General features: G+C 36.4%; 1 protein-coding gene across 1 annotated transcript in view; it reads right to left on the minus strand.

Annotated features, from left to right (window-relative positions):
• Positions 1–9,224: 9,224 nt before the first annotated feature.
• LOC135195901 (osteocalcin 2-like) overlaps positions 9,225–16,433 on the minus strand; it is a 52,527-nt gene continuing 45,318 nt past the window's right edge. Inside the window, exon 3 of the mRNA XM_064222411.1 lies at positions 9,225–9,588. Coding sequence (XP_064078481.1) covers positions 9,225–9,588 — 364 coding nt within the window. The remainder of the gene's footprint in view (positions 9,589–16,433) is intronic.

A 16,433-nucleotide genomic window follows, 5' to 3' on the forward strand; every position in this document is an offset into this window, starting at 1 on the left:
GAAGCGTAAAATGCCCAGATATATACGGCTGGCACCTTTGGAATTCGTCCGCTGGACGGGGTGAGTTGTGTCGTGTGTGTGGGGGGGGGGGGGGGGGGGGGGGGGGGGGGGGGGGGGGGGGGGGGGGGGGGGGGGGGGGGGGGTACATCCACTAAAAGAGGGAAGGAAATATGGATCGAGTTTCTTCAACAGACGAGCACATATTGCGTCGATAATTCTCAGGTCGGTCGTTGTCATCCACCGAATCACATTGGGGACGGCCATTCTAGTATATATATTCGGCTCATATCTTGTGCTACCAAACTCTGACATGAAACCAACTAGATTTAATATTCCCGATATGATGACAACGGGATTTAATGTTCCAATATGATGACATCGGGATTTAATGTTCCCAATATGATGACATCGGGATTTAATGTTCCCAATATGATGACAACGGGATTTAATGTTCCCAATATGATGACATCGGGATTTAATGTTCGCAATATGATGCATCGGGAATTTAAATGTTCCCACTATGATGACATCGGGATTTAATGTTCCCAATATGATGACATCGGGATTTAAGGTTCCCAATATGATGACATCGGAATTTAATGTTCCCAATATGATGACATCGGGATTTAATGTTCCCAATATGATGACATCGGAATTTAATGTTCCCAATATGATGACAACGGGATTTAATGTTCCCAATATGATGACAACGGGATTTAAGGTTCCCAATATGATGACAACGGGATTTAAGGTTCCCAATATGATGACATCGGGATTTAATGTTCCCAATATGATGACAACGGGATTTAAGGTTCCCAATATGATGACAACGGGATTTAATGTTCCCAATATGATGACATCGGGATTTAATGTTCCCAATATGATGACAACGGGATTTAATGTTCCCAATATGATGACAACGGGATTTAATGTTCCTAGCGTAAAACCACTGGATTTAAGTGTTACCAACATGAAACCAATTGGATTTAAAGCTCCCTATACGACGACAACTAAGACTGAATGTTCTCGACATGAAAACAAATAGACTTAATGTTCCTGACATGAGACGAACTCGATTTAGTGTTTCCGATTAGATTTAAATTCAAAATATAACGTCAATGATTTACTGTTTCACACTACCATATGACCACAAGGATTTACTGCTGTTTATAAAAGAATGTAGGAAGTCTCACTGTTATAAAATAGCAAAACTAGTTGATAAACTCCAATGAGAACTATAATACGAAAATAAAACTATTTAAGCCGTAAATCTTCCTTCCTAATACAGTCTGATTGAATACTATCTAAATATGATGTCTGCTTAAGTAAGAGAGCAAAGGAAAATACAATCATTTGTAAAATTTATGTGGTCAGGTGTAGCGCTATTACGTTATTTCATGTTTTACAAAAAAAAAAAAAAAAAAAAAAAAAAAAAAAATTTACGCTAACGTTATTCCTTCGTATTCTTTATAAAATATTTCATTTTTTACTTCGATACTCTTCAAATGTAGGTTATCATTGTCTTCGAGTTAGCATCATTATAGAATGTGGCATTTTGAAAAAAAAGAAAAATTCAGGAGGAAAAAAAAAAAACTGGTGCGGAGCGGTACCCAGGAGCAAAAACCCGTAATACCCATTTGACCTTAATACCACTGACTGGCTGACCCCTAAGTGTCTTCATTTACTGCCGGAGTCATAAAAACAATCGATTGATAAACAAAAAAACAAAAAAAAAAAAAAAAAAAAAAAAAAAAAAAAAAAAAAAAAAAAAAAAAAAAAAAAGGAAAGTTCGCTCGTCAACCCAAGAGCGGAAAGTCGTAAATGTGTAAAATTTCTGTGTCGGCAAAATTGGCGGAGATAAATATTATATAAGAGAGACCTGAACGAATAATCGAAATGCATGGAATAATCAATAAACGTGTGCAGAAAAGGGCAGGAATGCTACATGCATAAAAATATAACTGACTAAACACTCAAAGCCAAATAAGCAAAATGAATCGACTCCGATAATGGCCCGGAAAGCGCTCTTCTGTCCACTCAAAAATAAAATCATTGACGAACCAGCGCACATGACTCATAAGAACACAATGTGAAAGACTAATTCGTAGCCATTCCCGGTATTCAGAAATGCAGACCAGGAGAATATCAGCTTCGGAACTTCAAAGGACTGGGAATGAGTATTCCGAATACAAAAGCATCAAAAGTAGTTTTAATCTAGACAAAATTGAAACATTATTTTCGAGCCAATACTCAACGTTGAATTAAAGTCTGGATATCAGGTCTCTGCTTTCATTTCCATAACAAAGACAAAACTCTACTAACATTTATTTTGTGTCTCAAATAAGGTACCATTTTAAGCCAGTTTTAGAGTTGAAAAAACAGTTTACATAACACCTCCGTCTAGTATTACGGTTCATGGATTGCTAAAAAAAAAAATTGATCGCCCCAGCTAAATCGAATGGGCAATTTTGCCCAACTTCCAAATATACGCAATTTAGCTACGCACTGTTTGGTCTTGGTAACTTACAATACGTAACTGTATACTTGAGGATAAAAAGTATCCAAAATGTAAAATATATTAACCGCGATTTCGAAAAAATAAAAAAGATAACTACAATTATGAGCCAAGTACCTTATTTTAACTGTATTTTTTAAACACGAGCAAATATACAAATGAATGCATAAATAAATCGTGCTTTCCCCAGAGAAGAATTGAATAATAAACTCTATGCTTTTTCCTGTGTCAGCAAATGTCAAATAAGCACGTTACACTGTAAAGAGAAGTCAATTTGTGTAATGCTAAAAGCTACATATAGCCTTTACAATTTCTAAGTTACTTAGTAATTTACTGTCCTTGTTTATCGATGCACTGTTTATGTTTACTATTTCTCTGAAATGCTAATATGAATTTCTTGCAACCTATGCTGAATTTTTGTCAGTAAAATGTTTGCCAAGATGAAACTGGGTAACAACACCTGCCTCTTTTATAAACGGATACTTGCACAGAATCGCTTATACATGATGAATGTTGTTCGTTACATATTAGGAAAATATAACAAAAGGATTAAATAATATAACGCAATGAACAAATGTATAGAATTTCCTACCAGAGAATACTGAGCTTACTACCGACATTCCGAACTACAGGATCCTCTCACATGGTTTAATTTCGTTCTTCTAATACAGGTTTCTAATACAGGTTATTGTATTCAACAGATACACAAACGAAACATATCCGTTTAGGCATCTCGACTGCTTATGATATCTTCCATGAACTCCAGATATTTCACTCCAGATATTTCACACTGAAATATCTGGACATACAGCTCGACATCATATCATAAGAAGAAAGAAGTTACGCATAAACGCTTATTAGTATCTATGATTTTTGTATCATATTTCGTATTTTCATGATCATAAAATGAAGTTCTTACAATCTAGGTAAAAAAAGTATTTAACAGAAATGCATCGACTGAATTGTAAGCTAAAACACCATCATTTCATCTTTTTGATTTCCTTACTTTACCGGATATGGAGAGAGAGAAGAGAGAGAGAGAGAGGGTAGAAGAGAGGAGAGGACGAGAGAGAGAGAGAGAGAGAGAGAGTGTTTATAGGAGCCGCCGCAGCAATTTCATTTAATCGAACGAAACCTCTCCCTTATGGGAGCCTCAGGCGCTTGACATTTGGTCGTTCCGAAGCTCATTCATAAAATCCAGTAACCTTCTTCTCCACTTGGCATCCATTCCGCATCCCATCCTGGAAGCTCTCCAGAATAAACCTGGATGCTGACGTCGCACACTTGTTGATCACTATTCTACTAAATAACGCCGGACAATCTTTCATTTTCATCTCCCTGATGTTGCTAATTTTTCTTTCGGGAGACGGGGGATGGAGGGGGGGGGGGGGGGGGGGAAGAGAGGAGGTTGGAATTCAGGAACCTTTCATTTTTTTTTTTTTTTTTTTTTTAACTCGCGCTCTCATCACTGTAGTTACTTTACTGTTGAATATCATTCGGAAATGTTTCTTAGTTTTAATTCCTGAATTTTATTATATTTAATATATTGTTTTTAAAGTGCGGTTGATGTAGTGGTTGGTTGGGCTGGGGGTGGGGTTAGCTTAGTTTGCTCACAGTTGTATTTATATACTAAGCGCTGCAAATCCTGTTTTTATATTGACTAAATCTGTCAACGTCACAATTAGCATCAAATAAAGACTCCGATACAATCCACAGAAGATTGTTTTTGGAAGTTGCATCATCAATATAACTACTGGATTAAGCTCTGAACGTGCAATCACACACACACACACGCACACACACACACACCTCTTTTATTTTGATGAACAAATTCAAGAAGTATTCAACTCATAACCTAAATTTTAAGGTAAAAAAAAAAAAAACTACGAGTAAATAATACTTAAAAGTAAAATACCAGCCGTTGCAAGCAGTTTTGGATTTCGAATCAATGTCTCTCCAAAGGTTAGTCTGACGCAGACTTCAACATATCGATTTTCGTGGTGAGAGTTTATGATTCTCTGGCGTACGGTTGGTTACCCATCCAAGCAGTGACCAGATCAAATTTTGCTGAATTCCATCTACTCACCCAGAGATCATTTTCTCTAGGACATTACTTTACAATTAACGAAAAGAAATAAAAAATTGCATTAGACGAAGGAACAAAATATAAAAAAGAAAAAAAAGTGCTCTTCAAAAAAGAAACAAATTCTAATTCGTTTCTTTTTTGAAGAACATTTTTATTTTTTATTTTTATTTTTGATATTATTCCTTATTCAAATGTAATTTTTTATTTCTTTTCGTTAATTGTAAAGTAAAGTCCGGCAGAAAGTTATCGCTTGGTGACTTGATGGAATTCAGCAAAATTTGATCTGGTCTCTGCTTGGATGGGTAACCAACAGTGCACTAGAGAAGCATCGCCAACCACTCGACGATGAAGGTATCAGTTGGAAACGTTCACATGATGTAAAATTGTATCGGAGCTTCCTATATAAAATGACGTTTAACGATCTTTCGATGTCTGAACTTTCCATAACTTACATAAATTTGCAAAATTATGTGTACACATACTATGCTTGCTTGCAAGAATTTACATACACGCATTCACATATGTGTGATGTATATATATATATATATATACATATATATATATATATATATATATGTATGTATGTATGTATATGATGCATTCAATGCAAATGTTCCCGTAAAACTACGGGAAGCCGTCGGGGGGTAATTCCCACCTGCCTATTTTAACAGCCTTTCAATGGTCGTTCTAAAGTTAACTTTTTATCAAGTATCCATATTGTTTTCAATACGTAGTTCACATATTTTTCGTACCTTTTACAACTTAAACGAATTTTTTTTCACGAGTTTATCAATAATTTGAGAAATTTCATCTTGCTTATGGACGAGAAAAAAAAAAAAAAGTCTACGTTGCCGGTTTCGAAAATGCCTGGACCAGGGAGGTTGATACATTAACTTCTCACATATTTATGATGTCAGCGAAAGCATTCATCTTCATCTCAAGCATAATAATGTAACACATTTCGGACTTTTTTCGGCCATGATTTTGGAGTGGCATTTTTTAAAGGAATATACTGCATGAGCTATGATAGCGTTTACTACGAATACATACATAAAAACACTCATATTTCCACCTCCTCTCTCTTTTACACACACACATATATATATAATCTATATATCTGAAGAAGAGAGAGAGAGAGAGAGAGAGAGAGAGAGAGTGGATAGCCTTGTGACTCAAGAATAATACATTAATAAGGTGTAACATTTGCAGGACAAATATACATAGCTATGTCCTATACATATACTACTTTGCATGTAATGAAACCATTCATATTCCTATACGGTTTACAGCAGTTCATTAACCCAAGTCCATATGAACACTATATCCATTCAAAAACATTAAACCACAGTTAAATTAAAAATAAGCTGCAAATAATGATTAAATTCAAACGTATCAAGCTAGGGATAAGATCCTAAAGTCTAGATGGGCATTCAATGATTTCCTTTAGCTGCTCTCTAGCTCTCTTGAGCCGAATTCTCCTAATGGCTGATTAATACTGCTTGCAAAAGCTGCTACGCATTTCCACCGGCTGTGGCGCTCGCGTTCGTTTCCACCTTCCACTGCTTTCAATTCTAAGTCCTTTCGAGCTTCAATTCGGTTCGCCATGAGTTTCCCTTCCTCTCAAATGTCCCGGATTTTAATGAATATTCTACGTTTTCTAACAATGCATCTCTGGACTGTCTCTCATCTACTCTATTTGCAATTAATAGCCATGCAATTCTTCATCTCTCCCCCGTTTTTCTACCTTATTTTGACTATTATTTTCCATTACATTTTCCATTTTCTCTGTCTTTATATGTGTATGTATATATATATATATATATATATATATATATATATATTTTATATATATATATGATATATACAATATAAATATATATATTACAATAACATATATATATATATATATATATATATATATATATATATATATATATATATATATATGTCGTTATCAACTCCCTGCTATTTTTCAATCCCATGTCTTTTCCCTTTTATATCTTCTCCACTTTCGCTCATAAACCATTACGACTCTCAATTCTCTAAACCTCTTTTATGTCGCACATAGGAACAGCAAAAATCAAGGCAACAAAATCCATATAGAACTGACGGCACTAGTCCACTACGGGGTGAGTCTAGGAGAATAAAACAAATATTATGAGAGAGGAGGAGGAGGGATAGGAATATTCTGGGATAGAAAAAGGATAGGACTCCAAACTTCCGTTTCTTTTAGGCCTCCCTCCAGGACGAAGGAGTATCCTATTTAATGGAGGACATCCTTTCTGTGCATTTCCCAAATGTTCGTTCCTTGCTTCTTCGAACTTCACAGGAAACGTAAATTTCTTTGGTCGTGGATGGTAGCTCTATATACAGCATTTTTAGAGAGAGAGAGAGAGAGAGAATGTTTTGTCTGACGGCTGAGAAAATTCTATATCCTGTTACGTTTTAATAAAAATGTCTCCTATATTTGTGACACCAGTTTGCAAGAAAGAATAAGACGACGAAGAATAAGGAGAGAGAGAGAGAGAGAGAGAGAGAGAGAGAGAGAGAGAGAGTAGAGAGAGAGGAGGAGAGAGAGAGAGAGAGAGAGAGAGAGAGAGAGAGAAGAGAGAGAGTGAGTTTCTACACCTTCCGCCCGTCATATTCATAGGCATAAGTGGGGGAGAGGTGAAAAAGAAATGACTGGTAATGCTACTATACTATTAAAGTAATGACTGATAATGCTACTACACCGTTAACTTGAACGCCGTAATTTTTTCACATCCAATACAAACACACATCGAGCCATGTACGGTACTATTCTACTCTTCCTTCTAATAAAAATTCTAGAGAGATCCTTTCTCCGTTACTCGTACCATTAAAAACTGGAGTGATATACTTTTACACTTTCCGCTTTTTATTCAACGTTTCCCAGGAAGGAGAGAGAGGCAGAGAGAGAAAGAGACAGAGAGAGAAGACTTCTTAACATAAAGCATCACGTTACAGCAACCGAAGTTAGGATTAGAACTAGAACTAGAAAAGATATTTAAATATATCACTAAGTAACCAGGGCAGAAAAGATATTTGAATAGTTCCCGATATAACTACTAAGGTTACATGGGGATAAAATATGGTAGTGAACGAGTTTGCTTTTAAATTGAAAGGATAATAATGGTAAACACAGCATTACTATTCTTACTTGAGAGAGAGAGAGAGAGAGAGAGAGAGAGAGAGAGAGAGAGAGAGAGAGAGAGAGAGAGAGAGAGAGAGAGAGAGAGAAATCAAATTTTGTTATCCAATAAAAAAAATATTACTTCTTTCGTGCGCCATCGTAACTATGACAATTGTCTTCCTATAAAGTTGAGAGAGAGAGAGAGAGAGAGAGAGAGAGAGAGAGAGAGAGAGAGAGAGAGAGAGAGAGAGAGAGAGAGGAAGAAAATTAGTTGGAATACATACTTTTTTTTAACTACTCGTGGTCAATTACCAACACCCCCTCTCATCCTCCCCCCACACACAAAAAATAATAAAATAAATAAATAAAATAAAAACATAATAAAAACATAAACACATTGTGACCAGGGTAAATGAAATACGGGAAAGAGGAGTTGTATCCGAGCACAGACGGTAGCCACAGAAATAAAATACAAAAACATTTCGTCAACATCGCCATGCGCAAAACTTTTCAGTAATCCCGGATTCTGATAGAATTGTGTAGAAACACTGAATACGATATAAAAAAAAACGTCTACAGGTACCAGAAAAAATTATGCTAACTAAAGGGTTAATAAATCGTGACGACAGTTACAACCGTTTGAAAAAGATAAGACGATTTACATATCACAAAATTATTGGCAAAATATAAATGAAAACTAACCAGTAAAAACACGAAAGTCGATACTAAGAAGTAGGAGTTACTGGTCTTCTATAGTTAATATTATTAATGGTAGAATCTTCTTAAAAAATTATTTATGAATGTTATTCAAGGAAACAGTGAGTTACCTTGTACTTTTTTTCTCTAAAAAAATGATTAAATGTGAAAGCCTTAACAAAGAAAGAACGAGTTACTAGTTTTAATTTTCCATGAATTACCTTACAAAGACAATCCTTCGAACAGAATAAAAATTATATGAGTAAACGTGAAAGTAATACTTCAAGTAATATCGGTTTTCATTTACTTTTTCAGGAATTATTTCAGAAAGCAAATCCTCCGGAAAAAAAGAATAAAAAATTAGTAAACGTTTATGAAATACTAATTAAAAAAAATGGCTATCGGTGAATTTCTCACGAATCATTTCGGAAAGCAAATCCTCCGAAAAAAAATAAATAAGAAAATACAAAATGAATAAAAGTGAATGCAGTACTGGGAAAAACAAAAACTAGCCTTCATTTCCCCTCCAATTTTCCGGAGGCAGGCAAGCAAAAGCACTTTCGGGCAGGATATTGAAATAGCTGACAGACGCCAGAGAAATCAAGAGGATATAAAACTCCAACTAAAACTTCCGCAGTTCACAAAACTATTTGTCGTAACGTGTTGTCATCCGGCTCCTGCTTGACACCCCCCCCCCCCCCCCCTCTCCCAAATATGATTCTGCCTTTTTCTCACGAGATGAAAGAAGGGACTTCTCTCTGTCGATTCGAAGTTCTCTATACAACAACAGCGACTGCTACTGCTAGTGCTACTACCACTGATACTGCTATCGCCACTGCCACTGCTACTGCCATTGCTACTACTATTGCCATTGCTACTGCTACTGCCACTACCACTGCTACCGCTACTGCCATTGCTACTGCTACTGCCACTCCTACCGCTTCTGCTATTGCCACTGCTACTACTACTGCTACTGCTACTGCCACTGCCTTTGCCATTGCTACTGTTCTGCCACCGCTACTGCTACTGCCACTGCCATTGCTACTGCTACTGTCACCGCTACTGATCCTGTTACTGCTACCACTGCTGCAGCTATTACCGCTGCTACTACTACTACTACTACTACTACTACTACTACTACTGCATTAAGTATATTATCATAAAGATCAAAGCATTCCAACTGGTTCACTCGCTCCAAAAGCGCTGAGTTCAGTAAAAAAAAAAAAAAAAAAAAAAAAAAAAAAAAAAAAAAAAAAAAAAAAAAAAAAAACAAAAAAAAAAAAAAAAAAAAAAAAAAAAAAAAAAAAAAAAAAAAAAAAAAAAAAAAAAAAACCTGAACCTCATAAGCACAATATAAATCCAGTGTATCCTCCTTAGCCATTCGGGTCTAAAATACCTTTCCGGATCAACTCACTTCCATAGGATCGTAGGATCCGAAGAACAGGCTTAAAACGCTGGCTGGAGCTTTCCCGCACCCCCCCCCCCCCCCCCCCCTCACCCCCCCCTACATCAGAAGTCTACAGAAAGGGAACGCTTATGTCAGCAAATGGGATCCAGTCTCCCTTTTTCAAATATGGAAGTGAAAAAAAATTCTAGATTGGTTTTGAAAATATACGAGTGAAGATATGGATACTGGTTGGCGGTGATCGTTAGAAATTTCATCTATTTGTTGCATTTGCTTCACATTATTAACCGTCTGCCTGGCTGGAATATCACCAGACCAAAAGTCGGTTTAGGCATCACTGAAGTCCTGATTTCTCCTCTGTGCGCTGGTTCAAATTCACGAGAGGACGAAATTATTATCAACTAAGAAATTCCCCTTCGGTTAACATGTATGAAAATATATGAATTCCGAGGCAGAGTGAATTGGACGTTAAAGGACAATTGTAGCTTAATGCATGTATATGAATCATGGTGCTGTGATAAAAATACATACACACATTTTATATAAATATATATACTCCTTCATTTTCCACCTGTCTCCATTCTCCCCTGTCACATTTCTCATCTGAGTAGGTCTGGGTCTTCTAACTTTTATGGTTCCCACAGGAGCTCAGCTAACACTAATATGTATTATTCCCCCAGGGTTTTTGGAGGAGGCATGTCAATGCCATTTCCATCTAACTTTCATCATTATCTCATGCACGTACAAAAGGAACGTCTGTAATTTCCTATATGGTATCATCCCTCACATCTGACTCGTAATATTCTTCGTCAAGCCTTATTCTCAATCGACAGACTATCTGAAATATAGTTTCATCGTTTTACCATGATTCATGTCCGTGCGGCAAAACAAATCATACTAGACTAATGTATCAACTTACTTTCAGACGCAATTTCAGTCTATCTGCATTCCAAATCTTATTCTGTCCGACCACTATTTGATTTCCTTTTATCTGTCTGTCAGTAAATACCATCTGCAAAAACCTATTTCGAATTATCATCGATCCTAGATATACGACAGACTCACCCCTTGCTAATTGTCTTTCTATTTCATGTTTTTATGTCCCTTTGTGCATCTTTGTCATTAATATTTTTGTTTTCCTTAGATTTACCTCAAGTCCCATCTCTCTTGAAATATCTGGCATTTTTGTAAATAAACGAGATAACATTCGAGAAAACAAGGGAGATAAAAAAAAAATACCCAGAAACAAAGGACGAGAGGCGATTACATTTTGCTGTTGGGGTACGGAACCAATTATAAAGATGGGCATCCAATCTATTACAAGGGAATGGCGCCATGTACAGACGCATGCATGCATACATACACACACATCTAGTATATATATGATTATTTTATAATTTTTACAAGTACGTTCAAGCATAAACATGTAACCTGGCAAACAAAAGAGTAAGGAGAGAAAAAATTAATATGATTGCTGTTTTGCATGGAAAAAAAGAAGAAATTTCAAGAAATCCAAACCCCAAGTTTGGATGCCGTTTTGCCCTCAAATAAATGCGAGACGACGAACCAGCGATATGCCGGCGGGCAAACAAATGAACAAAGGAGAGCGAAGCGGAACAATGATCAAGAGACAGAAATGGCCATTGACGTAAAAATATAAGAGCAAAAACTACCACACTGCGCTCATAATACTTCCTGGATATCTATGAAAGGCCTGCGCATTTCCATGGAGGAAATACTTTAGACACTGTATATGAAAAACTCATGATAAAAGATAGTTATCGCGCAGAAACCCAATAAAAAAAATTCGCTCCAGGAGAAACCTTACTTGCGTTTCACAGGGAAAATCGATCAAGGGCCAATGAACTCAACGAGAAATTTATACCAAGAAAAGCCTCGAAAAATATGGCCACTTTAGAGCGCACCAGACATACCCAGCTGGAGGGTGATATATGGGGAGGGTTGGATGGGGAAAAGGGGGAGGAGAGGGGAGGGTGGGTTGCATTGGGGTTAGAGGGGAGCGAAATTACGAACTGCAATTCAGATTGCAATTCACACCCGCCGTCTCCTTGATCACAGGTGAGGCGGAAACGGGGAGAGTGCATTGTTATTGCTTTACGTCCGTGGAAGGTAATGAAAACAAAGACGACGTTGGGCTTCTTGAAGAACGAAAGGGTTTCGACAGAAAGGAAATCTAAATGACATAAAAGGTATTGTACTATTGTAGTCTCAGGTCAGAGGAAAAACAAGATTAATATCACAGAAACCTATTAAAAAATTCTTCCGATTTCTTTTTATGTTAGATTAATGGAATTTGGTTCCCCTGAATAACGGAATGAAGATAGAAATACGTAAGCAAATAAAATATAATCGCAGAAAAAAAAAACATTGTTATCTAGCAAGGATCAAGTGCTTCGTTTGCATGAAATATAAGAGGACACAAACGATCAAATTGAACAAAAAGGGGAAATTCAACTTTTCTTCATATTCACAGCTAAAAGCACATCTTTCATCTCAAGGCACACATGCAAAAAGAAATATGGAAATGACTACCTACTAAGATAAATAAAATACCATTAAAATAGTTTCTTTAACAGACGTAAGATAAACACAATAAGAGCACAGCGCTGTCTTACCCAAAACACGAAGGATAAATCTGCAATGAGGACAGCCTCCTCCGCGTGCGTATTTACGGTCATGAAAAACGACTTAGTAAAGTTTTTGTCATATTTTAGCCTGAAGAAAATTGTCGACAAGAAAGAGAATTAAAGTCTGACAAGTTTAAAGGAATTGATATATAAAAACTTGTACAAAGAAAATGCGAACACCAAAAGTGAAAAATCGGTATCATCACTTTGTATAAAAGCTATATCTAGCTTGCAAGAATTTCTCAAGAGCAGACAGAAATTCCTATTCATAGTTCTAGGATTTCCTCTAGATTCTAGAGCACCTGAAAGGATCTAGTAGGCTTCTCTTCCAGAAGGAGCAGAAGCTAAGGGTCTCATTAATATTCCCTTTGAATCTTCCAGGTTACGGTGGTGGTACCAAAAACCCCGATTTCCAAAATGTTTACCATCCTGTACCCCAATCGCGTCTTAAGAACTGGAATCTCAATTGGAATCTCAATTCTGGTCAATAAACGAGTGTTTATTTTTCATTTATGCTTCATTCAAAGTCGATTATCATTTTTCTTCGTTCAGTAAGAAGCAGCTTCTATTTTATATGCTCGGCGAAGACAACTCTTCCTTCTACTTCGGTCAATTATGCAACGCTTCGATTTTTCTTCGTCCAGTTAGACAAACCTCTTCCATTCTCTTTCGTTCCGTCATGAAACTACTCCATTTTTATTTTGACTCATTCAATTACGAAAAGCCTCCCACGTTCCTCCCAACACTTACGACGACTTATCCATTTCCCTTCTTTTAAATTGTCAAAACTTTTCCATTTTCATCCTAAAAAAATTTCCTATATAATTCCTCTGGAATCTTTTGTTATTTTACAACATGAAACTTCTCATTAATTTGGAACTTGAATTCTCTGAAATTTAGCGCTGAGAAGTTTAAAATCAAATTTCTTCAACACAACACGACGAAGAAAATAATTTAATAACACTATTCTTAGGATGAGAATTTTGTTTTCATAAACAACATTTAACATATTTGTTGATAAGAGCCTTTGGAAAGTTCTATTTCCAAGAATTCTCTTACTTGTCTTATTTATTTTCCAGAGCATAATTTCTCCGCAGAAACCAACATTCATCCTTGTATCCAAATTTCCTCGGAGCGAGAGAGAGAGAGAGTGAATGGCATGTTCTTACATAAAGAACAGCATCCAAAGTAGGGAGTTTTAACACAAAGCATTGATAAATAACAGCAACATTAAAAGAGGAAATAAATCAGAGAGAGAGAGAGAGAGAGAGAGAGAGAGAGAGAGAGAGAGAGAGAGAGAGAGAGAGAAAATGTAACATATGAGAACACGTAGAGCGACGCGAGGGGAGCTGGATGTAATGTAAGGATATGGAAAAGACAAACAGTTAGGAAGGCCAGGAAATTCAAGAGATTATAGCAAAGGATTAAGGAAAATGCATCAGAAAAAACAAAAGATAATGCAAGGGAGAGAGAGAGAGAGAGAGAGAGAGAGAGAGAGAGAGAGAGAGAGAGAGAGAGAGAGAGAGAGAGAGAGAGAGGAAAACACTGATATTTCACACGATGAGACCTAACGTAAGAATGAACAATAATGCAAGGTTGTCAAATACTGAGGCACAGGGACCCAAATCACACATACATTAGTACATACATAAATATATGTAAATCATACACACAGTTTGGAACGTGATAAATCCATAAATAAAGGTATAAGCCACGAAGGAAAAATAAACAACGGAGTATCTGCAAGATCTTTCGACTCAACGTCCTTTATCAGCAGACAAATTTCCTCGGAGAGAGAGAGAGAGAGAGAGAGAGAGAGAGAGAGAGAGAGAGAGAGAGAGATAATGGCATGTTCTTACATAAAGAACAGCATACAAAGTAGGGAGTTTTAACACAAAGCATTGAGTAAAGGAAGTTGAGTCGAAAGATCTTGCAGACTCTCCGTTGTTTATTCTTCCTTCGTGGCTTATACCTTTAAATATATTAATATATAGATTATATATATAATATATTATATATATATATATATTATATATATCTATATATATATAGATATATATATATTATATATATTATTACGCGTACCAGCCATAAATAAGAGGCAGCTCGGGGTACCTGCCAACGACATGAAACTAATAACTGACTAGCCCGATAAAAAGGAGAAATAAAACGAGATTTAGGTAACCAATAGAGAAAGAGAGTGAGTGGGCGAGAGTGAGCCGAGCGTTAGGAGCGAGTGGAAGGACACTTCCAACGACTGGGGAGATTGATGGGAGAGGGAGGGAAGTTGTGGGGTTGGAGGACGCGGAGTGATCCTGGAGAATTATGTGAAAAGAAGTCCGTCATATTTCTCCCACATAATTATTATATCCTACGGTAAAAGATATATTGTAACTTCCAATTGTCTCGTTATGTTAAATAATTGACTTTTTATCATTATTATCATCATTCAGACGATGAACCCTATTCATATGGAACAACAGCTCGAGCTTCCAAGAACATGGTGTTCATTAGGAAGAAGAAAGATTATCTCAATGCCTCCGTTCGATCAAAAATCTTAAGCGACGTCGGGCTGGTCAGCACTCGGACGGGTGACCACCAAGTCACACGAGAAACCTTCTTTATATGTCGTTTACACCAATATGTATATATATATATATATATATATATATATATATATATATATATATATATATTAAATACAGTAGTTAATATCGATGCAATGGCATAATCTTGAGAAAGAAATCTCGATTCTGCAATCTAGCAGCCATGTAAACAATGCATTAAGAAAACTCCCCATTTCTATTCCTTTTATATTTGTGACTTTCGCCCTTAACAAATTGCTTAGCCTGCTGCATGACCGGTGCCAAGAGTAAAGCAATGGCATTGTTGCATGCACACGAAACGTCTATTTGCAACTGCCTGTTACTTTTGTACGAATGAATCTAACCATTTTATTTCTTCTAACTCTCAACCTAGAGGCATAGCAATTTTATACACACACACAAACACACACACACACATATATGTACACACACACACACACACACACACACACACACACACACATATATATATATATACATATATATATAAATAAGCGCGCGCGTATTCTTCCCTCGAAGGAGATGGTTCCAGAAGGCGTTGGATTTCCAGTTTCCAGCAAATCTTTTGGGATGCAGTTGTTAGCCACAAGCCTTTACCCTGGCTGTAACCATTGACAATCAACTAAATACTGCTAAGTATCTAATTCCTCTTGCCCAGATAGGAATCGAGCACGGATTTTCTCAGTGGCGGCTCCAGAGAATAAAAAATAAGAAGAAAGATGTCAATGGTACGTTAATTCTAGGCACCTATGGCTACACACACTGTTTGCTGCCTCGAATATTATATCAACGAGGTTCATATTACCCTTTATTATGTAACAAAATAATTATTCAATCTTTCTTTAATAAGTTCTTTCTGAGCGTTCAATCTTTTCTTAAATACCTATTAATATTCGTCTTTGACGCCAAAACATTCCAGACAAACAAGTCCCTCATCTTAATATATTTCAGCAAGATTCTCTTGTCTCCATTCTCATTTACTCCAAGAACTCCAAAACAACAAACTGCACCAACTCTTTTCACTCTCATCAACTTGTGAATGTTAATTACCCAAAGAAGGTTATTAAATCTTTATCCTTTTCCAAAAGTTCACGACAGAACTAATCACACAAAAGAAATAAAAATAACCATACAAACGGCGCGTCAATATTGACTACGACTCGCCCGAGGCATTGTTCCAATCCAAACATTTTCCTCCTGAAAATGAGTAAATACAGATATTTGCTTATTAAATTAAAAAGGGGAAAAAGTCACCTTTCTCGGAAATGATCTTATAATTGACAGCAAGGACTGCCCAGACGGCTCAATTCCAATTAACAGTGTCAA

The sequence above is a fragment of the Macrobrachium nipponense genome, chromosome 23 (genome assembly GCF_015104395.2).
Source record: "Macrobrachium nipponense isolate FS-2020 chromosome 23, ASM1510439v2, whole genome shotgun sequence".
Classification (NCBI taxonomy): Eukaryota; Metazoa; Arthropoda; class Malacostraca; order Decapoda; family Palaemonidae; genus Macrobrachium; species Macrobrachium nipponense.